General features: G+C 48.9%; 2 protein-coding genes across 9 annotated transcripts; one reads left to right on the plus strand and one right to left on the minus strand.

The window, feature by feature from the left end:
• Positions 1-5,085: 5,085 nt before the first annotated feature.
• GTF2E2 (general transcription factor IIE subunit 2) lies at positions 5,086-25,503 on the minus strand. 6 transcript variants are annotated; one of them, XM_065062510.1, is made up of 8 exons: positions 25,428-25,503; positions 24,811-24,977; positions 15,700-15,791; positions 15,085-15,192; positions 14,171-14,353; positions 13,595-13,681; positions 6,346-6,461; positions 5,086-5,963 (listed from the first exon to the last, which is right to left on the minus strand). In XM_065062510.1, exons 2-7 carry the CDS (start codon positions 24,971-24,973, stop codon positions 6,393-6,395), a joined length of 702 nt encoding a protein of 233 aa, XP_064918582.1. In that variant the 5' UTR covers positions 24,974-24,977; positions 25,428-25,503; the 3' UTR covers positions 5,086-5,963; positions 6,346-6,392. The 6 variants fall into 6 exon arrangements, with proteins under 6 accessions (XP_064918582.1, XP_064918580.1, XP_064918583.1 ...); XM_065062508.1 differs by having other exon boundaries at positions 13,595-13,688; positions 25,428-25,502; XM_065062511.1 differs by having other exon boundaries at positions 25,332-25,453.
• SMIM18 (small integral membrane protein 18) lies at positions 10,901-22,702 on the plus strand. Of its 3 annotated transcripts, none has more exons than XM_021287572.2 (3): positions 10,901-12,870; positions 13,736-13,850; positions 20,428-22,702. In XM_021287572.2, the coding sequence occupies exon 3, from the start codon at positions 20,473-20,475 to the stop codon at positions 20,764-20,766; it is 294 nt and encodes a 97-aa protein (XP_021143247.1). In that variant the 5' UTR covers positions 10,901-12,870; positions 13,736-13,850; positions 20,428-20,472; the 3' UTR covers positions 20,767-22,702. The 3 variants fall into 3 exon arrangements, with proteins under 3 accessions (XP_021143247.1, XP_064918592.1, XP_005502567.1); XM_065062520.1 differs by lacking the exons at positions 10,901-12,870; positions 13,736-13,850 and adding exons at positions 16,568-17,444; positions 17,794-17,868; XM_005502510.3 differs by lacking the exons at positions 10,901-12,870; positions 13,736-13,850 and adding an exon at positions 16,576-17,444.
• Positions 25,504-25,528: the final 25 nt, after the last annotated feature.

Consider the following 25,528-nt stretch of genomic DNA (forward strand, 5'->3'; position numbering starts at 1 on the left):
AGAGGGAGAAGCAGGGGCTGGAGTCCTGGAGGGTGGTACGGAGGCGCGGGCAGGGATCTGGGGATGGCGACACGAGGGCAGGGACAGCAAAGGGCAGACGGAGCCGGCGCCTGGGACGGGGAGGAGGAGGAGGAGGAGGAGGAGGGAGCCCAACACCCATGGGCCGGTTGGGAGAGGGGGGAAGGCAAAATAAAAGCGGGAGAGGGAAGATGAGCCAGCGCGGGGCTCGGCCAGGCGCACGCAGGCTGGGGAAGCATCGGAGCCGTCCCGCCGCCCGGGAGGACGGGGGTAGCGGCACACGCAGGGTCACACAGAGCGCCTCCGTCCTGGTTTATTGCCGCCTTGCCTTAAACCCTCACAACCTCGTATGAAAAGCATCTAATAAAGGCCCAGAGTTGCCCCAGAGCTGGGGCAGCCGCCCCCAGGCCCCCAGCGCCCACTCGGGGGACGTTTCAAACCGCCAAGACGAGCACCCTGCTTTTTCCACAGCACCTTGCTTTCTTTTTTTCCAGCAACGTTTTCAGTAGCGGTATCTTGTAATGTGAAATCACAGCCCCAAACGTAGACAAAGAATATAGAAATGCAGTGCTGAAGGTAATTTTCAGTGCTAGTTTTGCTTTCCGTGTTTAACGCTGTCCGGAGTTAACTTTGAATTTGCATACACGAAGGAGCCGCTGTAAGTGCCCGTTGTTGGGAGGAGGATGCGGCTGGTTTAGACGCAAGCGGCAGGCAGTTGATGTAAGATCCACACCGAGTGTTCTCACCAAACCGCTGGAATTTCCTGGTAGTTGTGTTGGCTCATTTGTGGCCACAACTGCATTTAAGAACAATCTCTTTCTAATGTGGTGTTTAGTGACTGGTGCTTTAGTAGAAAAGCTCCCAGACTTAGCGGTATGAAATTTATCTTCTACACGCAATATTCTATCCCCCCCCATTAAAACGGAAAGAAACCTACAACTTTATGTGATAATTTTGCTTTATTTGCTTGGGGTAGTTACAAACTCTTCCTGTCTGAATGCTGATAGCGTTACCTGCCTCGCTGCCACCGCCCACAAACAGGATGATTCTGGAGCTTAAAAAGCAAAGATACCATTAGCAGATCCCTGCAACGCTGCTTCTGAAACACGGGGGAAGGCAAGCATTAGCAGAGCCTGGCCCTCGTCTCCGCAGTCTCCATAATGAACAAGTAGCTCAGGAGGGAATAGAGAGCATAGCGTAAGTGATGGAGGCAGGAGGAACTGCACGGGTACTCAGGCCTTGGATGTAAGCCCAGGAGCGCAGGTACCCTCAAAAAGTTAACTTAACGGAAGGACAACCTCCCGCTTTGCCGTCCCTTCCCCACACTGTGCTGGCGCTCAGCACAACGTCCAGCCCGCCAAATATCCAAGCCAAACTTCCCGTGTTCCCCTATTATGCCACCTGCCGTGGCTGCCAAAAGAAGTTTGACTGCATGGTCTCCGGCACCGCCCTTCACGTCGCTCAGCCCGTGATTAGATGCGCTGCTGCAGCACACGGAGCTGTGCCGGCGCCCAGACCTGCCCCCAGCGTCCTGCGTCCCTCTCGAACGGGACGGGAGGCACAAACTGGACATGGCTCCCAGGAGTGACAGCAGCTTCCCTGCCCCGCGTTATCTGGGAAGAGAGCAGCTCCAGCCGTGTGACACCCAGCTGGGAGAAGCTGCCTTCATGCCCGGAGCCCGGCTGTGTCCACATGAGCCCCTTCTGCGGGGAGCTGCTCCTTGTCCTTACCTGCTTTACGGGGACGCGTCCAGAGAGGCCCGGGCAAGACAGACGTGGCTGGGAACGCACCTACAGAGCCAGAAAGACAGACCCAAAGAGCAGCGCAGAATCAGAGAGTTACTTTGGTTGGAAGAGCCCCTCAAGATCATCAAGTCCAATCACAACCCACCCCTGGCACTGCCCCATGTCCTGAGAACCTCATGTCCGTCTGTCCAACCCTCCAGGGTGACTCCAGCACTGCCCTGGGCAGCCTGTTCCAATGCCCCACAGCCCTTTGGGGAAGAAATTGTGCCCAGATCCAACCTCAACCTCCCCTGGCGCAACTTGAGGCCGTTTCCTCTGCTCCTGGCGCTTGTTCCTGGGGAGCAGAGACCAACCCCCCTGGCTCCAAGCTCCTTTCAGGCAGTTCAGAGATCAGAAGGTCTCCCCTCAGCTCCTGTTCTCCAGCTGAACCCCCCAGGTCCCTCAGCCGCTCCATCACATTGTGCTCCAGCCCCTCACCAGCTCCGTTCCCTTCTCTCCACTCGCTCCAGCACCTCCAAGTCTGTCTTTTGCCAGCAGCCCTGGGGCCAGGCTGGGCAGCGCTGCAGCCTCACCAGTAAGCACTGCACTCTCCTGGACATCCTCTCCCAGATGCAGTCGCTGCCAGAGCCCCCCAGGCAGTAACGCACCACGGAATTCAGGGCCGGTACATCAGCAGCGACCGGAAAGCAAGCAACGAAACTGGAAATAATGAGATGTCAGTGCCGTAGCTGCTTCTAGTCGCATCTCCAAAGGCAGCCCCATCCCTCGGTGGGCACCAGCAGCCCAGCAATCCCCGACGGCCCCGCAGCGCCTGCCCGCGCTCATCGGAATCGACAGCGCTCGCCGGCTGCATCCGCGTGCGGGGCCTCGCAGCGCTCGCCAGCGGTCCCTCGCCTCCCTCCCTCCCCTGCTCTCTAAAAGCCTTGAACGATCATGATGAATTATAGATCAGCTCTACTACAAACCGCCTCATGTCAGTTTTCTCATTCGACCGTGCAAAATCCTGCTGTTTTCCATCCCCATCCAGAACGACCCATCGCAATGGAGGAGGAGGCGGAACACTCCGCACTTGGGGCAGCCGGTGGAGCTCCGTGTTCAGAGGGGAGACGCCCGCGGCCATCGGCTGCTGCCTTAAAAGAGCCAGCAGTCACAAGTCAACAAGGAAAACATTTCGATCCAGATTATAGCAGAATGTACTAAAACCAGAACCGCAATCTTGCCTTTGCACCTGAATAAAACGTAGACACATTCCCTGAATAAGTACATCTCTATGTGAGCCTGTTTCAGTATAACATACGAGATATCCAAACAAGGATTACGTTTCTTTTCAAAATTTCATGTAATACACCTCGGCAGAGATAAAAATTCTATGTTTCATTATGGGATGTCACCGTTTACAACACAGCTGACTAGGAAGGAGAGATGCTTTCTATTTATCAAAACTTGTAGGTTTTTATCAGTATAGGAGAAGATGAGGAACTATTTGTCAAATAGAAAGTATGCATAAAAAAGTAAGGGAAGAGCATTTTTATGGTGAATGAGGGTGATATTGAGGTAGGAACAGGGGTGGGTGCCCGTCTTCAGGAATAGCTCTAGCGACTGCTGCACACACTGTCCTCGCAGGCACAGGCTCAAGATACAACTGTGCTAGCAAAGAAAGGACGATGTAGACAGTAAAGAGAGGAAAGGAGGAGAAAACGGAGTGACGGGCCCCCAGGAGAGAGCAGGAGGCTCCGCGGCAGCCCCCGGCACTGCCCGGCTGCGGGAACAAGGGCCTTGCCAAAGCGAGCAAAGGGCACGGTGGCTTAGGCCACGGGAGAACAATCCTGCGGACACGGAGTAAATCAGAACAGCCCAGAGGAAGGTGAGACTGGTTTAACAGCTGTGAACTCTTACGCTAAGCTCCAGCGAGAAGCCTGATTTGGCCGCGATGCTGCAAAGGGCCAAAGTGGACTGGAGCGGTACCAAAACGCTTTCGGCAAACAGCCTCCCAATGATGCAGTCCGAGATGTTCGCATCACTTGATTTTTAATAGATCTTGGAAAAAAAAAAATCCCCTAATGATTGCTGGGAGCATCTTCGATAAAGAAACAAGCCCCAAGTCTTCAATATTTCTTTCCTGCTCTCCTAGTTTTTGACCTAATGTATTTTTAGTCTTTGAAAGTAGCCAGAGGCGTTTTCTTTAAACGCCTTTACTATCTTAATCACTTCAGCAAAGAAACAAAGCAGAGAACCTACCTGAGAGCCGGCATTTCAGCCTTTGCTTCACGGAGCAGAAGGGATAATGCTATGAAAGGCGCTGGAGAAGTTGCCCCATTAAAACCCCCAAAGGCAGGACAGGCAGGCCAGAGCTCACTAAGAGCTTTGCTTTCCCCAAGCACCTCCACCAGAAAAAGGAAATCACTGCTCAAAATGCAGCAGATGGAAGAGACCCCTTTGTTTTAATTCTCGTGAGTGAGGATGAAAGAGAGAGGAGAACAGTTTTGTAAGTGCTGCGTGTGCTTCGAACCAGAGCTCTATGGGAAAACTAAGAAGCTCCACGAGGAATCGCTTGTGCTGACCTGCAAGATATAGGAAGGAAAAACTGTTTCAACACCAGCTGGAGCAGCATGCTCTATATTTTTATATATATATAAAATGCACTATATATGAAATTAAGAAAAAATAAGAGGAAATGTCCTACTGGCATGTAGCAGCTGTTTTAAACAAGGTCGACACGTGCGACGCTGGAGCATTGTCTGTTTCTCAAAAGAGCGCTCTTTGAAATCAGGTGTATCGCGCAGAAGGATGAACGCTGCGCATACATGAGTGTGTTTCTCCCCCTGCGCTCCCCCCAAGCCAGCAGGAATCGTTGGTGCTTCAGCAACAAAGCTTGTTTCTTTGTCTGCTGACGTGTCCGGATCTGACGGCCTCTGCTTCAGCCCCCGATCCGTCAGGCTCTCGCGCGCAGCACCCGCTGCCGGTGGGGTGTCACCGTCGCCCGTCACATCCCCGCTCCTCGCCCCAGAGGAGCAGAGACGCAGCTCCTCTCCCGCAGCGCCACGCAAACAATATCAGCATTGACTGGCTCGGGTTCAGCACAGAAAAATAAGTTATCGAGAGGACAGAATCTGGCTGCGTTCCACATCACTGCGCAGAACATCAGGCGTCTACAGGGAGTTTCGAATGAGCTGGCTTTCCCCCTCCCCCAGACAAGAATGATAACAAAATGACAGTGTTAGCCCAGAACAATAAGTCATTGAGAAGATACAAATATAGCAAAGATGCCCTTACCTCCTTGCAAAGGAAAACGCAAGACACACAAAAGACATTGACTCTCTCGTTCTTGAAGGAAGCAACACTGGAAACCAGCGCTGTAAGTTTATTACTTAAAAAAAAAAAGGCTTCAGCATTACACTCTCGTTTTCCGCCCCTGCGGTCCGCAGAGCGGAACCGCAACGCTCGTGCGTCCACAACGGGCAGGAGAAGCCGCCGAGGGCAATTTGCGACGCGCAGGGGGAAGCTCCAGCTGCGTGTCCACCCGCAGCCGGCCCGGAGCTCGGGAGAGGGATCTTCTCTGAGTTTGAGCCTCAGATACCACCCCCGGTTCAGCAAAGCTCAGTCCCTGGCAAGGAAGGAGCGTACAACCCGGCCTGTGTTCGACTGCGAAAGAGACTTCCCTGCGGTGATTTTAGGAAAACGTTTTCCTGGAACAGGTAAAACAAACACTGTATTCAATTCTACTAGAGAGCCCCTTGGAAGGAATTCCAGGTACATACCCATGAAGCAAGGTAAAAGCAGAGTGAAGCACTGAGCAGGAACCCCTGCGCTACATGCTGAGCACCATTTATCACTCTATGCCAGCAGGCAACTGGTGAGAACCTCTTACTTAGAGACACATTTCCCATCAGCTAATTAAATTAAGCTCTATATTTAGTAGTTCATACTTGCTCTTAAACCGACCTGTTTCACCTGGGCGGTTGCTGGGATGGGGGAACACATCACATTACTATACACAGTCAGTCTTTCTGCGAGCGGACGCTGAGCCCGAGCGGCAAAAAGCCGGTATAAAAATGCATGTTTGCTACAGAATCCAACCGGTCACTGCTTGCCAGGAACAACGTCGGAGTAATCTTTTAATACTCCGGCCAAATGGTCGTTGTGAGTCTTAAACCGACGTTTCTTCTGAGAGGCTGGTTTCTTCCTCCTCTGAATGGGAGCCTAGGAGAAGAAATAAAACAGTTGTCAAAAGACCTGCCCTCCCGCTGCGACGTGCCGTGTGTCAGAAGGAAAACCTCCTCCCTAAAGAGCAACTATGCTTTTTCTCCTAACGTGTTGTACAGCTTCAAGCAGAGGCTGCCACTCGCGGGAGTTCTGGCATTTACCTCTTCTTGAAGCTTCCTGGATGACACCGGCTCAAACAAGTTATGAAAATCCTGACTGCCGGCTACAGCATTGCTCTTCACAACTTCTTAAAACGGGTCACACTTCCCAAAACCACACAAAGTGGCTGTGCAAAGGCTCACCAATGTGTTCTGGAATGAACACTGCGAGGTCAGGATGGGGGAATCTCTTAGAAAGATCGATAATTTGTATCTCTTACTATTTTCTTTGGTCCAGCGTCTTGCATGGAAGAAATACCCTGCCGTTTCAGATACTCTTCAATTTTCTCCTCATCCATGGAATCCACAGGGATGCTCCTCCACAGCTTCTGAAACTCTGAAACACCAAACAAACCTCATTTTACACCTCGATGAACAAACCCTGGGTGAGCCCCCGCACGAAGGGAAAAAGCCAGACTCGATCTGAAATGCTGCGGTGTCCCGGCGTGTCGGTGTGTGGCCGCAGGGACGCGGCGATCGGGGCCAGCAACCACCCATCACACAGCCCTTACCCGCTCCGACTGTGGATGCGCTTCCGAAAAACAATCCCAAACCCCAACCAACAGAACAACAACCACCCCCGACGGGAAAAATGAGCCAATTCTCATCTGTGCAGCTGCACATCGGGAGCACCCATGGGTGACGTGTGCTTTTAATGTCGGTTTGCTACAGTCTCTCCTTTTGCCAAGCATCTCTATTGCCGTGTGGATTGCCAACGTGTCCAATAAGCTTCTGTTCCAAATTGTTTGGAGAAGGGCAAGAGCCACCCACAAATAGCAGCTTTATTTGCGCGTCTTCGGCTGCCGCCGCCCTGGGAGACCTGTCACCTTGTAGTCTGATTTACTCAAGAGTCAAGATGTTTACTTCAGTGGGTTTAAGCTCGTTTATCGCTGTAATATAATACATGCCGTGCCGTGGAGTTAATAAATCACTAGAATTCCTCTGGTGTTAAAAAGATGAGAGATACCTTAAAAGCCACAGCAGCAGGAAAAAAAAAGACAGAGACTGTAAGTCTTAATTAGAGCAGCTGCCGTCTGCCCGCACACCCTGTGCCCCGCGCAAAGTCCCGCGGAGCCTCCGGAATGTCTTCCCCAGGCAGCGGCTGGTACGATCCTCCCTCCCTCGCTCCCCGGGCGGTAAGGCAGAGATCTCCTGTCAGCAGGTTTGGCTAACAAACTATAAATAAAGCACGAGGCACACAGAGCAACGCAAGACTGAATTTTTTCCCTTTCTTTCCGGATAAATTTAGTATACAGTTGTCAAAACAAGCCCCATTTCTGCAGCTCGGGAAGCCGTCCGATGCGGCAGGCGACGCAAGGCTCTAGACGTGCTGCACAAAAGGCGTACGTAACAGATTCGGACCAGCTCCCTTCCTAATGCATCTTGTTTTCCTATCAAAGCACAAGCTTTAAGTCTCAGGTCTCGCTTTCCTCCTGCTGCCAGCAGTAAGGGGCTGGTCGAGCTTTCCAGGAAACAAAAGAAAGGAATTTCACAATGTTCATTTTTGGTAATGCAGCATTTTTGAAGAGAACCAAATCCTGTCAAAATGCCACTTTTGGTGACAAGGGACTAGTGCTCAGCGTGTCTCTCGTTCGGGCTGCACAGCACAGACGACGTAACGCAAGGACTGACGTGGTACTCGCGACGTTCTCCGTCTGCTCCGCCGTCCTGGGCGTGATCCCGCGCTCCGGGCACAGCCCGCGGTCCGGCTGTCACACATCCCCGCTCACCTCACCCTGTGCGGCAGGTGCACAAGCTGTGTCGTGATCAAAGCCGAACACGCAAGACAGATTTCTCAGCCATGAGTGCTCAGATTAAGTCTGAACAGGGTCCTATCGCATCCTCCGGTCTGAGCAGAACACGCTCTTTAAAGGTATTTCTTTCATTTTCATGTGCCCTCCCTGTCCTCAACAGGACTGGGCTGCACACCGAGACCTGCCAGCGTTTGGGAATGTAAATCGGAGGGCGGGTGTGCAAACGCAGGACGGTGCTTTGCGAGGGGCCCTATTTCACGTCAGGCGTTTCTGCAGCTCACACAGTAAGTGATGAGGCTTCATACCAAGGCGTGAGTGTCAAACAGATCCCTGTAAGACACAGGCACGGTGCACACTGAGTGATAACAGAGCAGAGACTTGATAACTTCAAAATGGCACGTGCCCTTCTACTTACGGTGTCCTGCTACAAACACAAATGATGTGTCTCCTTCTTAGAGTCCATAATATAAGAATGAATATGCCCCAGTGCAAAAGAAAAAGCCGAGGATGTGTGCTTAAGGTTAAACTGGTCTGCATTCTTCTAGGGAACAGAAGTGAAAAATTAAACACTAGAAAATCAATGGCCAGCTCTTCGAGGATCAACACGCACGCAAGTGCTGATCAGGGTTAATATCTAACCACGGCATTTTGCACTTCTTGTCGTGCAGCGGTTATACCCCCATCACACTTTCACATTCACCCTTTTAAACTAAGCCAGGAAATACGAACATAACAGTCACCAGGAATGAAAAGCGCAAAGCTAAAATGGACTTTACACCCGGATAATTTAATCTGCTAACTGGCTGCACCAGAGTCACTACACAGCATCTGCAACCCCATTTAAAAATTCCTCCAGAAATCTGGCTGCATTCAGCACTATTGCCTTCATCCCAGCAACTGCAAAAGAACTGTATTCCCCTGCCCCAGCTCCATGTAGGGAGTTAAAATACCTTAATGCTCAGGAAACGGGGAAATCACCAGAGCAAAGCCCCCTGGAAACTGCGTAGATGAGGTTCTTATGGACATGGTTTAGTGACAGGTTAATGGTTGGACTTGATGACCTCGAGGGTCTCTTCCAACCAAAACGATTCTACGATTCTAAACACTCAGTGTGAAAGGGCTGGTTTGGAATCCAACACATGGGATAAAGGTGGAGAAGCACAGAGCTGCTGCCCTCCCAACAGCTGCGAACACCAGCGATTTGTTTTGAAGGTGCCATCTAAAGGGAAAAGGGGATAGATCTGTCATCTCATCACCAAACCAATTCAGTGTAGCACCAGACATGGAGCTAAATGCACCAAGTGAAGAAAGAGAGCAGCTGTCTGGCTGGCACTGAACCATTTCCACGTTACCTGTCAGATTTCTTCACAAGTCTCCGAGGACTATGCCCCTATCAGCTAGGGAAAGCTGAGACCTTGGGAATACACTATCTGAGTTATTGTGACATCCTCTCTGCAATGCGAGAATCCATGGGAAAAGCTGGCAATAACTACAGCTCTCAAGAAATAAATCCTCGGCATTTGTAGCTGCGCTATTTCTGCGCCTCCAAATTCACAGCCTTGACCTGGGACAGAGATTTCACTCAGCTTCTTCGCAGAGAACCTGAAATAATGTCACCCTGGCCTTTGCTGTGGCTGCAAGCAGCAAAGCAGGGGTCACCACTTGTAAAAGGTAGATCATGAGAGAGGCTCTCCTCCTCCTCTCCTCTCGGGAAGGGACTGTCGGCGCAGAAAGCTCGCCATGTGCTGCCCTGCTTCAGCCAGGAATGGAGAACAGGCCCAGGAGCACGCGTTCCTGCAGCACACACAACTGTTACCATGACAGAGCACATACACTTTTCCTTCTCCGTGTCCTCTACACCATCAGAGCACAGCAAAGGTGAGAGAGTCTTCTATCAGATCCACTAAACTATTCAATAGACCAGCCGGAACATGCATCTCATAGCTATGGAAGGAAAAGAAAAACCCTGCCCAGTTGTCGAGACAGCTCGGCTTCACCTGACTGCAGCAAGCTGACAAGTCCTCCTACCGCTGAGTCTGCTATGACAAGATGGGTCCCAGAAAAAATCCCCTGGGGAGAAATTTCCCAAGGGTTTCAGGTGCTGTGAACCCCCAGGAGACAGACACGTTTCCAGTGAAGAACTCTGGAGTCCTGATGGCAATGCAGATCTTCCTCAGAAGAGACAGAAAGTTGTGATCATAGAATCACTGAATCATTTTGGTTGGAAGACACCCGCCAAGATGGGGTCCAACCGTTCCCCCACCCCTGTCCCTGCCCCATGTCCTGAGAACCTCATGTCCGTCTGTCCAGCCCTCCAGGGCTGGTGGCTCCAGCACTGCCCTGGGCAGCCTGTTCCAATGCCCCACAGCCCTTTGGGGAAGAAATTGTTCCCAGATCCAACCTCAACCTCCCCTGGCACAACCTGGGTGATGCTGGCACCCAAGGCAGGTGCCTGGTGTCTTGCCTGGACTACGAACAAATCCCATGTGCAATATCTTCCAATTTCATCACTAAAGTATTTTAACTTGTGAGAAACAACACCACTCACGGGCTGCTCCCTTGCTCCTCCAGATCACTGACTTCTGGTCTTTTAAGGAACGAGAGAAGGGAATGAGATCATGAGCTGAAGGAAAGGCCAGTTTAGACGTTAACATCTGCAGCATCACAATGCCCTCACTTAAACCAACAAGCTCTGACCTCCAGTCACCACCACGCAGCAAAGCAGAGGGCAGCACAACCAAGATTTTGCAAACACCTTCTCTTTCCAAAGTACCCGGGGGTAAGGATGCACAGCCACCCCAACTTCCTGCATCGCAGGGTGCCGCACTCGGAAAACAATTTGTGCTGTCATTTCCCGAGTAGTTACTCTCTTAACACGCTCCCTGTCTATAAGCGCTTACATTTAGGGAGCACAGTCATGGTTACACGGCTGCACGGTGACTTCGGCGCAGCTCGTCCTGCCCACTTCACCTGCTCTCGCAAAAAGGTTGAGATGGCTTCTGGAGATAAACTGCTACATCACGCTGGTAATAAAATCTGCCAGAGATTAAAATAGCTTAAAAATCTTCAGTGAGCTGAGCCGAAATCTGAGCACGGGACAAGAACAATCCCAGAGCAGAAGGGAAGAAATAACTGAGTAGTGAGGAGGATGGAGTCCTGCTTCCCAACAGTCCCAGAGGCACAGCGCTGGGTTTCCACCAGAAGGAAAAGGTGCTCTGTGTGCCCCTGGACCACCTTTGAATTCAACACCAGAACCCCAAGTCATCGCTGATCCCAAGCGACTTTTATACTGTTAGATTTAAGAGGCTTTGGCCATTCCTTGGATCTCTTCAGAGGTGCTTAGCAAGGATATTGAAAAACATGTACAATTAAGTATCCACATTTTTAGGTGTTAAAATACTTCCTGTATTGCCTTACAATCTCTATCAGTGAAGCAATCAGACTGGCTTTTGGAAATGCAGCCGGCACGGGGTGAACGCTTGGTTGCAGCCCAAAAAGGCAGTGCTTTACTTGGCTGGAGCACCCGAAATCTAGTCCAGCTTGTATAAACGCTTTCAGCTACACACCACTGACAGAAGATTAATTAGTCAGGAAGTCAAGAAGGAACACGCGCAATCTGAACCCTCCTTGGCTAACCACATAAAAGGAAGAACAAAAGCTGTTCCTTACTGCACAACCTCCTCCGGTTCCCTGGAGATGCCAATATATAGGTACTGCACTGCTGCTGCAGCACGTCGGCATTTGTTTTCTAAAGCGGAGAAAGAAAAGCTTGTTTGGCCACCAAAACAACTGGGTACAACAACAGGACACATAACTTTTAGAGGGTCTCCAGCCCAGCCAACACACGTTCAGACTACAGAGAGAGGTGTCGTACGCAAGAATCCTGCAGTGAGGAGCGCAGAGCCCTGATTTCTAAGGATAACCACTAAACTAGACACATATTTTGAACTGTCACCAGCTGCTAGATCAAAGAGCCTGACGACGCTTCAAGGCTTACTTTGCAGCCTTCTAGAAAACTTCATGCTAAGGTTGCTGGAGATAATGAGCTGAAAAGCACTGCTAAGGCAGAAAGGTGTCATAACTCATCCTGCACGCAGGGAATTCTGCCAGCGACTCCCTAAGAGACGTGCTTGTGGTGCTCTGGAAGGAATCGGGAAGCAAAACCGCTCAGGAAGGACGGGTGTTCTTCACCGCAGGACAACACAGCTGGAGGAAAGACCCATCTCAGCTGCAATGAGCAAGTGAACCCGCTCAGGAGATGCGGCATACGCAGGCAGACCACAACATTCACAAGAGAGAAAGTGTTCTGCCCCCTCTCAGAACAAAGCACCATCGGGAGCGGGAGAAGGAAAACAAACCCAGCAGGAACAGAACAAAAGAAGAAACCTAAAAATACCGCTTTGTGATCAGCTGGGAACGTGCTGCCACCTGCGGATGAAACAGCCAAGCCACCTTGAATGCAACGCGCTGCACACCAGCGTCCTGTCCTTACAAAAGGCCACCAGCACGGGGAGATTAACGGCTTCAACGCTTTCTTTTGAGGGGTTTTCGAGTTGTTTGGTTTTTTAATTTTCTTTTAGGCTTTTCCCCGCTTTCATAGCAATGGCTCGCTTTGCTCACTGCTAAACACATCAGTGCTAAAATATAACGTATTGTATATGCACAGCCTTGGAATGATACCGGCTACCTGATGAAGGGTTGGCAGATGTCTCTCGCTACATCTTAGTAAAATGGGTTCTTATATTAAACTCCAGCTAATCCTGGAGCAACAGGATAGAAATCTCCCTCTGCTAACTCTTTTAGAGTGGCGGGATGCCTGTTATCTGGAAAAAATGGCATGAGAAGGAAGGATCAGCAATCGCGACTGTCGCACAGCCAGTGGTGGCTAAAGACTTAAGAGATTTATCTGAACAATATAGCATTGATTTCTAAATGTCTTGGCCACGTGAGGATCCTGACGGAGACGCCACCTGAACAGGATGAGCGTCAATGGTAAATTCAGGCATTTGGGAGGCGACGAATTCCCCGGTGAATGCAGAGTACAAGCTTCTCATTCTGCATTTCACATACAATTCCGATTGCCACTATCAAGAAGCGACAGAAATTATGGTTTAAAGAGAGATTCACTTCAATATTTTGAAAGAGTTTTTATATTTTTTAAATGCAGGTGTCACATCCACTTAATTATCTTTGTGGAAGAAAGCTATTATTACCGAGAGTACAACTGCGGTACATAACAAATAAGTTAATGATACACATTCCCAGTTGATTAATTCTATTGAAAATAAAGAGTCTCTGTGAGCTAGTCAAGGAAAAAAGAGCTTTGTGCTTTGTTCTGCGGTCCTGTAAGTGGAGCAGTCCAAGTTGCTATCAAAGCTCTTCCCCTTTTTCACCATAATGTGACATTCTATGGGAAGACGGCTTTATGTGGCACGTGGCGGTTTTTAGTCTCCTCTGTACCGCTGCACTTGAAGGGAACCGCTGGATTCTGGGCACCAGGTTCCAATGTATCCATCATAAAACAGTGGATAATACCCCTGAACTCATTAGTCTTATTCTTGTGTTAATATAAGGCATTTTCCTGACACCTGGATATACCTAAAATTTCATTATCACCTTAAAAGACTGCTCTACCTGAAAACTGCTTTTATATATACAGGTGCTTCAGATTAATTCAAATCAACTATCACGGAAACATCTGTAAAGCAACACCCACCTTCATCCACAGTAAACTGACAGCTCTTGTCATTGTAGAAAAGAATTTTCTTCTTATCAGGGCGATTAACAAAGATGATCTGGTCCCCTAAAGCCTCGAAAACAAATGCAAAAGAATAACTTTAAATCATTTTGTTTCCAGGAAGAAGGATTCCAACTTGAACAACAGACCCAGACCTTGCGCGAAGAAAAGCACAACAAACCAGAGAAGCGGCAAAGCAGCTTGCCATGAAAAGCATCCCAACTGGAGGCTGATGGTAAGTACGCTAATGAATCTAAGACGAGGTACGGAGGACTGAGATCAAGGTATAAAACCAGAACTAAATGCCTACAGTTGGAACGCAGGCGATCAAAAGCCTTTTGTGAGAAAGAGCTTTGACAGCTGCACTGAGACATCCAGTCAAATCTGAAAGTCAAGGATGGAATACAGAAAAAGCTACAACATCAGACCTTCTGAAACAGCTGTTGAGCTCTCACAAGAACAGGAAAAGCTCAGGAGAAACTTCTCTTTTAGCCTCTGCCTCCCGTTTGAGGAGCTCAGCAGACGGGCTCGCTGGATCGCAGGCGCGCCGCTCACCTTGATGGCTTTCTGTGCGTTGGGCAGCCCCTCCTCGATGTCTTCTAACAGGATTCCTCCCAGCCCGCGCTGGTCGTGCTTGTCCAGCAGCCTGAGCAGAGCCTTCTTATCTTTCAAGTTGTACTTGGGTTTGAAAGCATACTTGCCATCCACAACTTCTATTTTCGGATTGTTGACCAGAGCCTGTAACAGCAACATACATTTCAAACCTTGAAAAAGCGTTGTTTTCGCCCAGTGTGCTTCCGAGCAGCTAGAGCGCGTCAGTCACACGCTACAGCTGCCAGTCTGCAGGTCTGAGTTTGAAATGGGTTTCAAATCCTCGGATCCTAGATCCACCAGCCTAGGCATAATTCACTGCAACACAAAGCACCTAAGGAGGATTAGTATAATTCACTTAATGCCTGCGGGCTCCAAAGTGTGTGAAGCCTCTTAGGGCAGAAAGCCGCACACGTTCCTTTTTGGAGAAAGGAATGAAAATAAAACCAAGAGGGGACGCAACAAAGCGTGCTTTGGCTGAACTATAAAGTGCAAACGACACCTCTGTTTATTGAGCTCCTGTCACATGGATGTTATGAATGTGAAATGCGTTACCCAGGGATGAACAAAACAGGAGTTAGGAAGCAGCTGTAGAAGAAACTGAGAGGACCCCTGCACAGTGGCAGTTTACTTAGGATGGACAATTGAAAGGATTTAAGATACGCTCCCAATGAGTTTTGCGGTGCAGCCAGCACCACAAGGGCCGTTCACCTGTGACGGAGGACAACTCCACCCAGTTTGTTCTGCAGATGTCAGCCTGACCCCAAAAGGAGAAAGAGAAGAGACATGGAAAGAAGAAAGGAGGGAAAACACGTACAATTCAGATTTACCATAATCCTCTGATGTCAAATTAAAATCCAAACATACGTTTTCTTTACCTCGCTCATTAACCATTGTTTCTGTTTGAGTCCGATATCTAAATGCTGCGTTTCATCCAAAATCTCCTCCAGGGTTAAGGGGTGTGTGTCCCCACGCTGGTGCCGAGTCTGGAAAAGAAAACAGGATCTATTAGAGCTCTGGACTTATTTTATTCAGCGACTCAATTATGTAACTAAAATTGGTACAACGTGATGACAAAACCACTTCAGAAAAAGCAGGACAGACACGATCCACACAGCACCAGAGTTTCAAGTTGGGCTTTTTGAGAATTTGAGTAAAATAAATTAGTACCAGCTCAGATTGATGGCAAAGCCATCTGTCAAGAGCCAAAGAACACGTTGTTTTGACAAAGGGCTCGAGAATCCTAAAATCTGACAGCACCTTCCACATTCTCTGTATAATGCCAACAAAAACTATTCTCCTAGTTCTAAAGTGACCTAGAACAAATAGGATTTCAGTAATGGAACAATATACTGTCCGTTTTGTTTACCAACAGCATTTTGAGTTCAACAAGCAGCTGAAGAACTTAAAAGTTCAGTGTCTTTCAGCTGCCACAGGAGAATAAGTCACTAGAGCATTTCAAAGCACTGGAATTTTACACGGAAACACCGTACCTTCATATAATTCACTATTTTAGCAAGGACTCCAAACTTGTAGCCAGAGCCTCCTGAAAGGGCTTTCAAGTTAAATGACCCATTGCTGTGATCTACAAAAAGGAGAAAACAAAGAATTAAACGTTGCTCTCGACGACACCCTGTCGGCCCCGCACTCCGCTCCTGCTCACAAATCGTTTATTGCCAAACAGCATTAAGAAGTCACACGGCAGGTACAGGCTGTGCTTGTTGTCTTGGGCCTTTTTTCTGGTTTTAATTTTAAAGCACTCTAGTGGAGAATTTCTATTCCAAACACTTCACCTTGGCGCGCTGCATTACTGGAACGGTAATTCAGCATCTTCTCTGTCGTCTGGTTCTGTCTTAATGTATCGTGAGCTTTGCTGCTGTGTAAAGATCCTTTTAAAAAGTCTTGCAAGGTTGTTAACGACCGTTTTATTAATTATGTAGCACGGCACATTAAACAGAAACATCCACAACAAACCATGATCAAAAGCCACAGGCCCATTACCAGCACAACGTTTCTAAGACTTAATGGTAACGGCTTTTCCGAATTTCAGCTATACCAGAAAAGGAAAATTCCTGCTTTGCCACCACAGGAACTTTTTAATCCACTGGCGATTTCTGATCAAAGCTGGCAGGACAGCAGATCCCTCAGAGACCCTGAGCTCCTAGTTCTGTGGGAAAACCAGCCGAGGGAGGGAAAGAACAATTAAGGTGAGTGTGTTAATTGAGAGCATGGAGGGGAGCGGTGACAGGGGCAGCGCAAGGGGTTCGCTGTGCCCAAAAACAACGAAGAAAAAAAGATAATTGTATTCTAGAAGAGGCACCCGAGATGTCACGTTCTTCACAGGAAACCCCAAACGAAGTTCCTGCAATCACTGCGCTCCAGGCGAATTTGTATCTTGTCTGTCCCAGCGCATCTCAAGCCAGAATCAAACAAACCCGCTTTCAATAATGACCGTGGAGATTCCGTGGGGACCGGTGCTAGTACGGTAAAAAACCTAACGCCCGAGGAACAAACGCCAAACTTAAAACCCGGCGCCTGGTGGCTGTCAAGCTATGAGATTGCATTAGAGGATTTATACAGCACAACAATTCTAAAACTGAGATAGAATAATCGCTGCAAGTCCAGCTACAGAAGAACATTTTATTCTAGTTACTAAATTAAGATAGAAAGAAGAAAAACAAAAGCTGTCTCTGTCTGGAAATACAGCCTGTAGGGATTTTCCCCCCGAGGATCCCCTTTTATCATTAAAAATTAACATGCGTGAAGGACATTTTATAAATTATAGGTGTAACGAGAGGTCTAAAGCGACTAAAATAAAATCAGAGGTAGGACAAATATTTAAGACTACTTATCACGTATTTGCTCTGTCAATTGAATCATGGAGATTATCTCCTTTAATGCGCGCCCTCGGCGGAGCCGAGCTGCGGATGCTGACATTTCAAACGTCGCGGTTCAACCAGAACAACGCGACGGGGGTCACGGCCACCGCCACGCACAACAAAGAGCATCCCGAAAAATCCAGAGTGGGAAGGGGCTTGTTTCTTATTCAAAACAATAGGTGTCGAATAGGTGAAGGGTTTGCTGCTGGGGATGGGGTTCGATGCAAATGAGCAGAAAGGAAGTTGTCAGCAGCATCGCGCTCTGGCCGGGGCTGGGAAAGCTCCATCTTCGCTGAGCCACGGGCTGCGCTGAGAAAAGGGACCAGCGCAGCGCTCGCCAGCATCCTTTCAGACCCCAGGTAGGCATGCGGCGTTTTATACCCTTGTCTTAAGGTTTATCTTGATTACTGGGAGAAAATATGCCGGTAGCCTACGAGCCTGTAAAAGCTGCTTAGAATGGGGAGGATTTTCGCGGCGGCTGCGCAGGGTCTGGTGCCGCTGGAGGCAGGGGGAGCTTGCCTTGCGCTGTCAGACAAGCGCTTTCACCATCTGTGCGCTGACGGAAAGCTGACGATCGCTCCATCTTACCGAGGAGCTAACGCACCCAGCCGAGGCTCAGCACACAAAATGGGTTTTGGGCTCGCTGGGGAGGCGGCTCGTTCGCTGCAGCCTCGCAGTCCCTGCACTTGTTTCTATATGTTTTGACAGAAATGACAGCGAAAGGATTTTCCTTAAAACAAAGGCAGCTAAACCTGGAATTTAAGAACGGCATCTCCTGAGCAGGTATGCTGTGAACTGTACCAATGAAGCCGCCTAGAAGAGATCTACATTCATTGACAGGCTAGAAACCTGTGCTAGAATTTTTTATGTCAGGGTAGGAAGAAAATCCCATTGCCTACTATTGTCCTTGCAAATATCGGAGCAGTGACGGGTAATGTGCATGGATGTGATACAAACAGAGGGCTCAGAATCCACGGGAGATGTGGAAATGCTGTTACCCCAGGATGTCTGTCCAGGGCTTTCTTAACCAGGACCTCCTCGCTACTGCATCAAAGTGATTTTTGCCAGTCATTTCCCTCTGCTCTGTGAATATGACGGCAAATAAAGCTGCTCTCTGCAGCGTCTAAGGATGACGATACTTTTAAATTAATACCTAATACAGATTTACAGAAGCCATTTTCATTAAATATTTAACTCATTACGTTTTGGGTATGTACAAGAGCTGAACCACATACAAATTGGACTGGCTTACAATACGAATTTAAATTGTGCCATTAGGAAATAAGTAAAATTGAAAGATGAAACCAGCCCACCTTTGACTGCTTAGGGTGAGCTTATTAGCGCTGTGTTAATTCCGAAGGCTCAGCAACAGCTCCTTGAGTCTTGTATTTTAGTAATTACAGCCACTGATATTTATCTGCTTGGCCTCATTCAGATCCTGGCCAGACCCTGGCCTAACCAAGCCACGCTCTGAAAGCCAAGACCAAACTCATCAATATTTTTAGCTTGGATTTGCTCTGCAAACTTTTGCTTAAGAAAAAAAAAGTGGAATTAATCTTCTACGTCTCAGTCATACTCTGTGTATTCAATTACAAATTCTCGTATGGAGCTACACATTTAGCAGAGGAAACGGTAAGTTACTGCGACTCTTCCAACAAATACCTCTATCATGCTAATGCCAGGTATTTTCCCAAAAACAAACGCATTTTGTCTCAATTTATATCTATTAAAGACAAGAGGATAAAGAACAAAATATATAATATTTGAACAATAAAAATCAGACATAAATCGCAAGCTGGTTTGGCTGCATCATCATGGTTTTCATAATATCCCTTTCAAAAATAATGGCGGATGCTTTGGCTGCCCTGAGTCACCTGCTCAGCAGACACCATCATGCTTGGGCTTGGCCGCTTCCCATTTCTTCAGGCATTTTGTAGTTTTCACGGCCTAAGCAGGCTGCCTGCAGAATTATTTCTGCGATACACCAGGATTCTCTGTGAACAAAGCTTAACGAGCAAAACAGCGGCGCTGCCCCTTTGTTTTGATTATTAAATGAAATTAAACTCAGTATGGGCAGCCAGGACTATGTTGCAGTAACATAGCGAAGTCTTTACTTTTTGCTTCATGTTCAAAGCAACAAAAAAATCAGTGAGGCATGGAAATAAGAGTCTGGGTTCCTACAAAGTTACCAATCTGGATTACATTCCTCTACACACCAAAAGTAATGCACAGTCCCTCAGCTTTGGGAGGCAAAGCCAGGGAAAAAGAAATGCACAACCGTGAAGATGTTATTGCCAAACACCTCGTCCGCCTACTTATCCACAATCCGCAGAGAAATTCAGAGGCAGACAAAACTGCTTTTTTGTTCTGGATACACCACAGAAACGGCTGCGGCACAACCTGCTTTCCCTCCTTCCCGCCTTCCCAGGGGCGCGCGGCGCGACAGCAGCACCCAAGGCAGACCTGCTGAAGCCAGCGTCTTGGTTCCTGCCCCTGCTGGGTCCAAACAGGCCGTTACTGGGCCAATACAACATTGCTTTCCTGGCAGCTGAGCAGAGAAGGCAACCGACGTAAGAAATCAGAACTCCTGAGAACTGTGCGGTTTCCTTGTTATGACCACGGCACCACACGCGGGCCGAGATTCCCAAACGTGCCCAGTGCCACTGGGGCAGTGGAAATTTCAGAAACTAGAATTGTGGGTTTTTAACAGAACAACCACCAAACGTTCAGCTCCATTCTTTAGAAATACCCTCTAAAATAGTCATGATTTATCTGGTTTTATTTTAAAAAGACTGATTTATTTCTTTCTCCCAAATATGAGGGGAAAAAACAAACCCAAATAAGCAACCAAACTGCAATGATGTTAACCTGCAGAAAGCTCTTCTAATCGCTCAGGCGTGGGAAGCAGGTTCACGGTTCTGTTTTCCTAGGGATGCCAACAGGGCGCTGAGGCTTTCACAGCACACAAGCCCAAACCTCCAGAGTGACGAGGGACAGGTCGCTGAAACCACGGTGTACCTCGAAAATTACCTTTGTCACCTTCTTGTCTTTGCGTATACTTGAAATAAAGAAGCAAAGCTCTTTAATTCCAGAATAACTTACACTACATGATGCACACACGGAGCAGTCATCACCAAAATAAGTGCACCAGACAAATCACAAGGTTGTCATTTCTGGGTTTGATACTTTTGAGAGCAAATCTGTGTATTCAACAATCTGTGTTTGTAGGAGGTGTCAGCACCCAGCCTGAGATTGAATTCTTAAAGTCTGGGGAAATAAAAACAACAACACAGTGTATTCTTGATCAGTACAGTCCTCACCAGCTTTGTTTTCCTGTTTCAGCCCCCAAAGCTGTGAGAGCCAAGGCGCTAAGAGGACTCCTGCAGAATGGCAACCCTCAACGGCACTCACTGGAACGAGACCACAGCCGCGTCCCAGCACCTGGGCTTCCAAGTGCAGAAAATCTACCCTTTCCACGACAACTGGAACACCGCCTGCTTTATTATTCTGATTATCTTCATCTTTACAGTAGTTTCCCTGGTGGTGCTGGCTTTCCTCTATGAGCTGCTGGACTGCTGCTGCTGCGTGAAAAATAAAACTATGAAAGATCTGGAGAATGAACCCAACCCTGTCAGGGCCGTGCTAAACAGCTTCAGAAAGCGCGAAACAGAGGTGGTGTAGGAAGGACTGGGCAGCGGTGCCTGAGGAAGGTTTAACGCCTTGAACAAAGCAGCTCGCACCTTATGGATGAGCAAGTCACACATTTTTCTTTTAGACTTAAAAACAACATCGACAGTTCCTGTTTTAGCTCTGGATGTGAACATGGATAATCAGCAAAGGTTTTTCCAAGTGCTTAGCAAAAGGATGGTCTGTTGCAGTGTTATGGGGGAAGAAAAGATTGTTGTTTTAAAATGAACTTCTCTTGTTTGTATTGAGTTACTAGCGTAGATCTTTGTCTATCTGAACGAACAAATGTTGTCTAACGTGCATAAAACTGTTGCTTAACAAAACTGCTCAACAATCGGATCAAGCCCAGCACACAGACACAGCAGTGCCCCCCCAGGGGGGTGAACCACGCGGAGATGGGAGAGGCGCATGAGGGGTGAGAAAAAATACAGGAGATCCGAGCGCTGAAGGGCGAGAGAGGAGACACGAGAGGCCTGTGTGAATTCTTGCCTTCAGCAGCTCTTCTTGTTATGGGTTCCTTGCTTTGGAGGGTGCTGGGAGGAAAAGTAAGCCATCGTGGAATTTGTCACTAAAATAGTCTTTCCTGGCCTCTCGTGGTACAATTCAACCCCTGCTCTCTCCCTTCTCCCGTTCCAGAGAACTGCTCTCCTCACACTTCATATTTGAGCAGTTTTACCAGCTCCTGGGTGTTGAGGCACAACTAACGCTCTCAGACCTCTAGCTCACCAGGTTATTTTTCTGTTGCATCTATTGCTTTTCAAACCACAGAAGTTTAGGAGTTACAAGTAACAACTGTAATAATAGCGTCCAACAGTGTGGCCACAGGTAATGGTCAGCGATTCCTTCATGCTCCTGAACTCACAGAGAAACAGGCCTGTGAGAAATGTCCCAATCAGACAAGGGCTACACGTGGGACAACACATTTCACTAGAGAAAAGCCAAATAATATCCCTGTCATTAGGGAAACGAAACCCACCTAACCATCAAACGGACAAGTAAGCTACAACACTCAAAAACGCCTTTGTGCTATGGCCACTACTTGTAATTATATATATATATATTTGGGGTTTTTTTTAATATAAACTCCATCAGGTTGGTACGCTTAAGCTCCAGGTGATCTGAACACACTAAAATACTTAATTTGATTCCCGCTCTTCCTGGTTGGTGAGCTGGTGTCACAAGGTGGCCAGACCACAGGTTAGTACCAGCGGATCGAGTCCAGGGATTCACCGGGAGAAGCCAAGTCCCTCCTGCAACCACAGAACGACAACGGCCACTGCAACCGTTCGTCTCCGATACGCTTGTTACAGTTAATTTTTAACGTGCAGAGGACGCTTTAAGCTAAAAATCTAACTATAAGCACAATTAATTGATGTCCCGAATACAAGACAATTTAGGATTCAGGCCCAGACAGACAATAATGCCTTCTGCTGTCAGGGATACAGGGCAGGTGCCTCATTACCTTCTGCTGTATTTGCCAGCGCCAGCCCCAAAAGACAGGTGTCCTGCTCAAGAGCAGCCAGCAGGACGAACCAAATTAACTAACCAGCGTCTTTCCTGAAAGGAAACCCTCTGGACGGAGACAGAACTGCGTTCCACCTGCAGCGCTCCAACACCGCGCTCACCACCGCTGCCGGTCTCTGCTGCGCCGGCTCCGGGGCCTCGCGCCTTCCCGAGAAGCACAGGCAGCGAAAACGCTTGGGACTCATCCCGTCTCACGGGTGTCTGTAGGCAGCTGGGTGTCCGCACAAGGAGCACAAGGTAAAGATCTCCCTCACACAGAATGTGCCAGAGAAGCGAAGCTGTGAAACAGCTCCTGGAGATTTCAGCTCTGGGTTTCTGATGGCTACGATCACCGAGACAAAGGTCTTGGGGTAAAGACTAAGACCTTAGCCACAACTTATTCGATCAATAAAAAGAAATAAACAGATATGGTCTATTTCATTTATTTTTCTCTTACTATTCTGAACCAAGTAAACAAGGCAGTTCCAAATTTTTTCAAACTGCTTGTTTGAATAATGATTTCAAACCACTATCAGCGCAACTATTCCCGCTGGAAAGCTCACAACAAATCACGCCAGGCCGGATTTAGCTATGTGGTCATTTCAACGTTAGTGTGATCTCAATGCCCCTCCTCCCCAAAAAAGGGCCAAGGGCAGGTTCTCAGAGCCAGACCCGTGGTGCGATGGAGAACCTGCAGTGCTGACACGTACCCACTGCGACAGTACTTACCGTCTTTGCAGTCAAACACAACACAACTAGGACCGATCCCCTTCATTTTCATTTCTTCGGGGGGGTGGGACAGGGATCCTTCAACACCAGTTTTCACTCCATCTCCCCAAGACCCCTCTCTGGCACACACGTAACCTGACAGGCACATACTAATCTGGTGATTCCAATAAAAGCAGATTTTGGGGCAAAGGACTTTGATGCTGCAGCATCGCAGGGTGACTTGGGTCGCTCGCCAACCTGAACACGTGTTCTGAACCAACTCCTACGAACACGAGTGAGAAAGTTGGTCCACTCTCCATTATTTTTCTTGCACCTTTGCTGCTTTTGCAGTACTTAGGACACACTCCGCAGGGGAAAACAAAAGGAGGCTGAAATGGTTCTGCATAAAAATGTTACAGAAATCCTAATACTTTCTGATACTGTCTGGAATGAAGCCAGCAGCGTAAAAGATAGCGCAAATTTACTTGCAATGGCACATTCCTATTTGTGCCAGTAAATCATGTGACAGCTGCAACAGCACTTAAAGAAATCCTCAGCCCACAAAACCACAGAAATTACACTTTATCTGCTCTGCTGCTTGGCTGTGTGTCTACTCAGCTCCTCCGGACCAGACTCACATTTGAACCACCCACCCTCTCCCTGGCCCCCCACCCCTCTTTCCCAGCAAACCGCTCTCACTCGGGATACGCACTTGAGGATATTCCATGTAGAATTCAATTCTATTTGGAGAGGTCTGTGAGGCAAAGGGGCCGATGGAAACCTGGCCTGCCTTGGTTTATTTGAAAATGTCTGGCTGACACACTTGGTGCTCCAAGCAGGTGAAGGCACACATGCAGACTCCCCACTCCTCCCCTCAAACAGATGCTCCACTCCTCCCGCCGGCCCTGACGCTCTGCTCTGCTGGTGTCAGTCCTATTGCTTCTTTTAAAGTTTAGAAGAAAGCCACACGGGGTATTCAAAATACAAGCAAGCCATGAATTTGCACAAAAGGATATTTTGTGTATGGTAGCTCCTGATGTCTAGTTTGCCCTGCAGAGCGCATCAGAGGACAGTCAGTGCTTCCAGAGAACTGAAAAGGCCCCTCAAGTTACACGTCTCACAGGGCAACATCAAACACAGAGCACACCGCTGCGCGCACACACCCTGTCCCTGCTGCTACAGGTGCTGCACTTCTCGTTCGCTCACATGGTTTTGGTGCTGCTTTATTAAATGCTTATTTGACATCGAGAGAGGCGTCACCAGCACCACCGGCCCAGGGAAACAACGAAACGCTTGGCAGACAGAAATCTACCGGAGCTCTGGTGCTCACGACCAAAGACGAGCTCCCGGGTAAAACAGGAATGATTGCTAATCATGACACAATAGCCAGATGTGATATCAGTTGTAAAATCTTCCTCGTGCTAGCCTATGACTTTCAGTTTAGAAAATGAGAGCTTTAAGCCCTCTCTCGCCAAACAGAAAAAAAGAACAAGAGCGAAAGCGCTGTCACTGCTCATCCCGTGGGTCTGGCATTTACTGACATCCACAGAGCAAAGCTGAGTTTCACACAAAATAACACTTTGGTGGGAGCGATTCCTCCAACTGAAAACAGTGAAGATGTCACAGGACAAGCCCTGACCTGCAGGCAGGGCAGCAAAATTCTTTTTTCATGTTGCATTAGCTGATTTCTTTAAAAAAGCATCAATTTAAGAGAAAGAATGACAACAGCCACTAGCAAAATTCACGGATAGATGGCCTCATGCTACTAAACCATCTCTTAGAGATGGGAAATACCAAACAAACTTTGAACGGGAGGCTTTCACCAACCTGTGTTTTGTTTGGAGCCGGAGGAGCCGCCTTGTTCTACCTTGGCCTTCTTCTTTTTGGCAGAAGCAGAGTCGGCCGAGGGCGCCGGGCGCTTCTCCACAGCCGGCGTGGACAGGGCCCGCTTCTTGAACAGCTCCCGCTCCCGCAGCAGGCTGGCCTCCATGGCTCTGCCCCGCCACCAGGAAAAAGGCAAAGAAACCATAGTTGAGTCAATAAGGCGTTAAAGAGCGCAGTTTATTTCTTGTTTGCACCCTTCTGCTGCTGCGCACGGACTTCAACAAACCGACGTTTCTGTGCATTTTACTGTCAGAACGCACAACTTTCATGAGGAACCTGAGGGCGGGATTTCCCAACGGGGTCTCAAAGGCCCGGTGGGTTGGGACGGCAAGGGGGCCGGACACCGAGCGCCAGCGCCCGCCGGTGACTGAAGTGCCCGGTGAGAGGCGGCCCAGCCAGGGCACTTCAGTCACCGGCACCAACGGAAACTTCGGCAGCGACGCGACCGCCCCCCCAGAACCCACCGGCGGGCAGCGAGGCCCGAGGGGAGCGCTGGCCGGTTCAGCGGCGGAGGCCGCTCGTCCCCCGTCCCCCCCGGTTCCCCAGTCCCCGCCGCTCACCGGAGCGCGAGGCGCAGGCCCCGGCGCTGCCTGCCTCCTATTGGCCCAGCCCGCCCTCCCGGCAGCCCCCGCGCCGGCGCCTCGCCCCGGAAGTGGGCGCG

Source organism: Columba livia, chromosome 4 (assembly GCF_036013475.1).
Source record: "Columba livia isolate bColLiv1 breed racing homer chromosome 4, bColLiv1.pat.W.v2, whole genome shotgun sequence".
NCBI lineage: Eukaryota > Metazoa > Chordata > Aves > Columbiformes > Columbidae > Columba > Columba livia.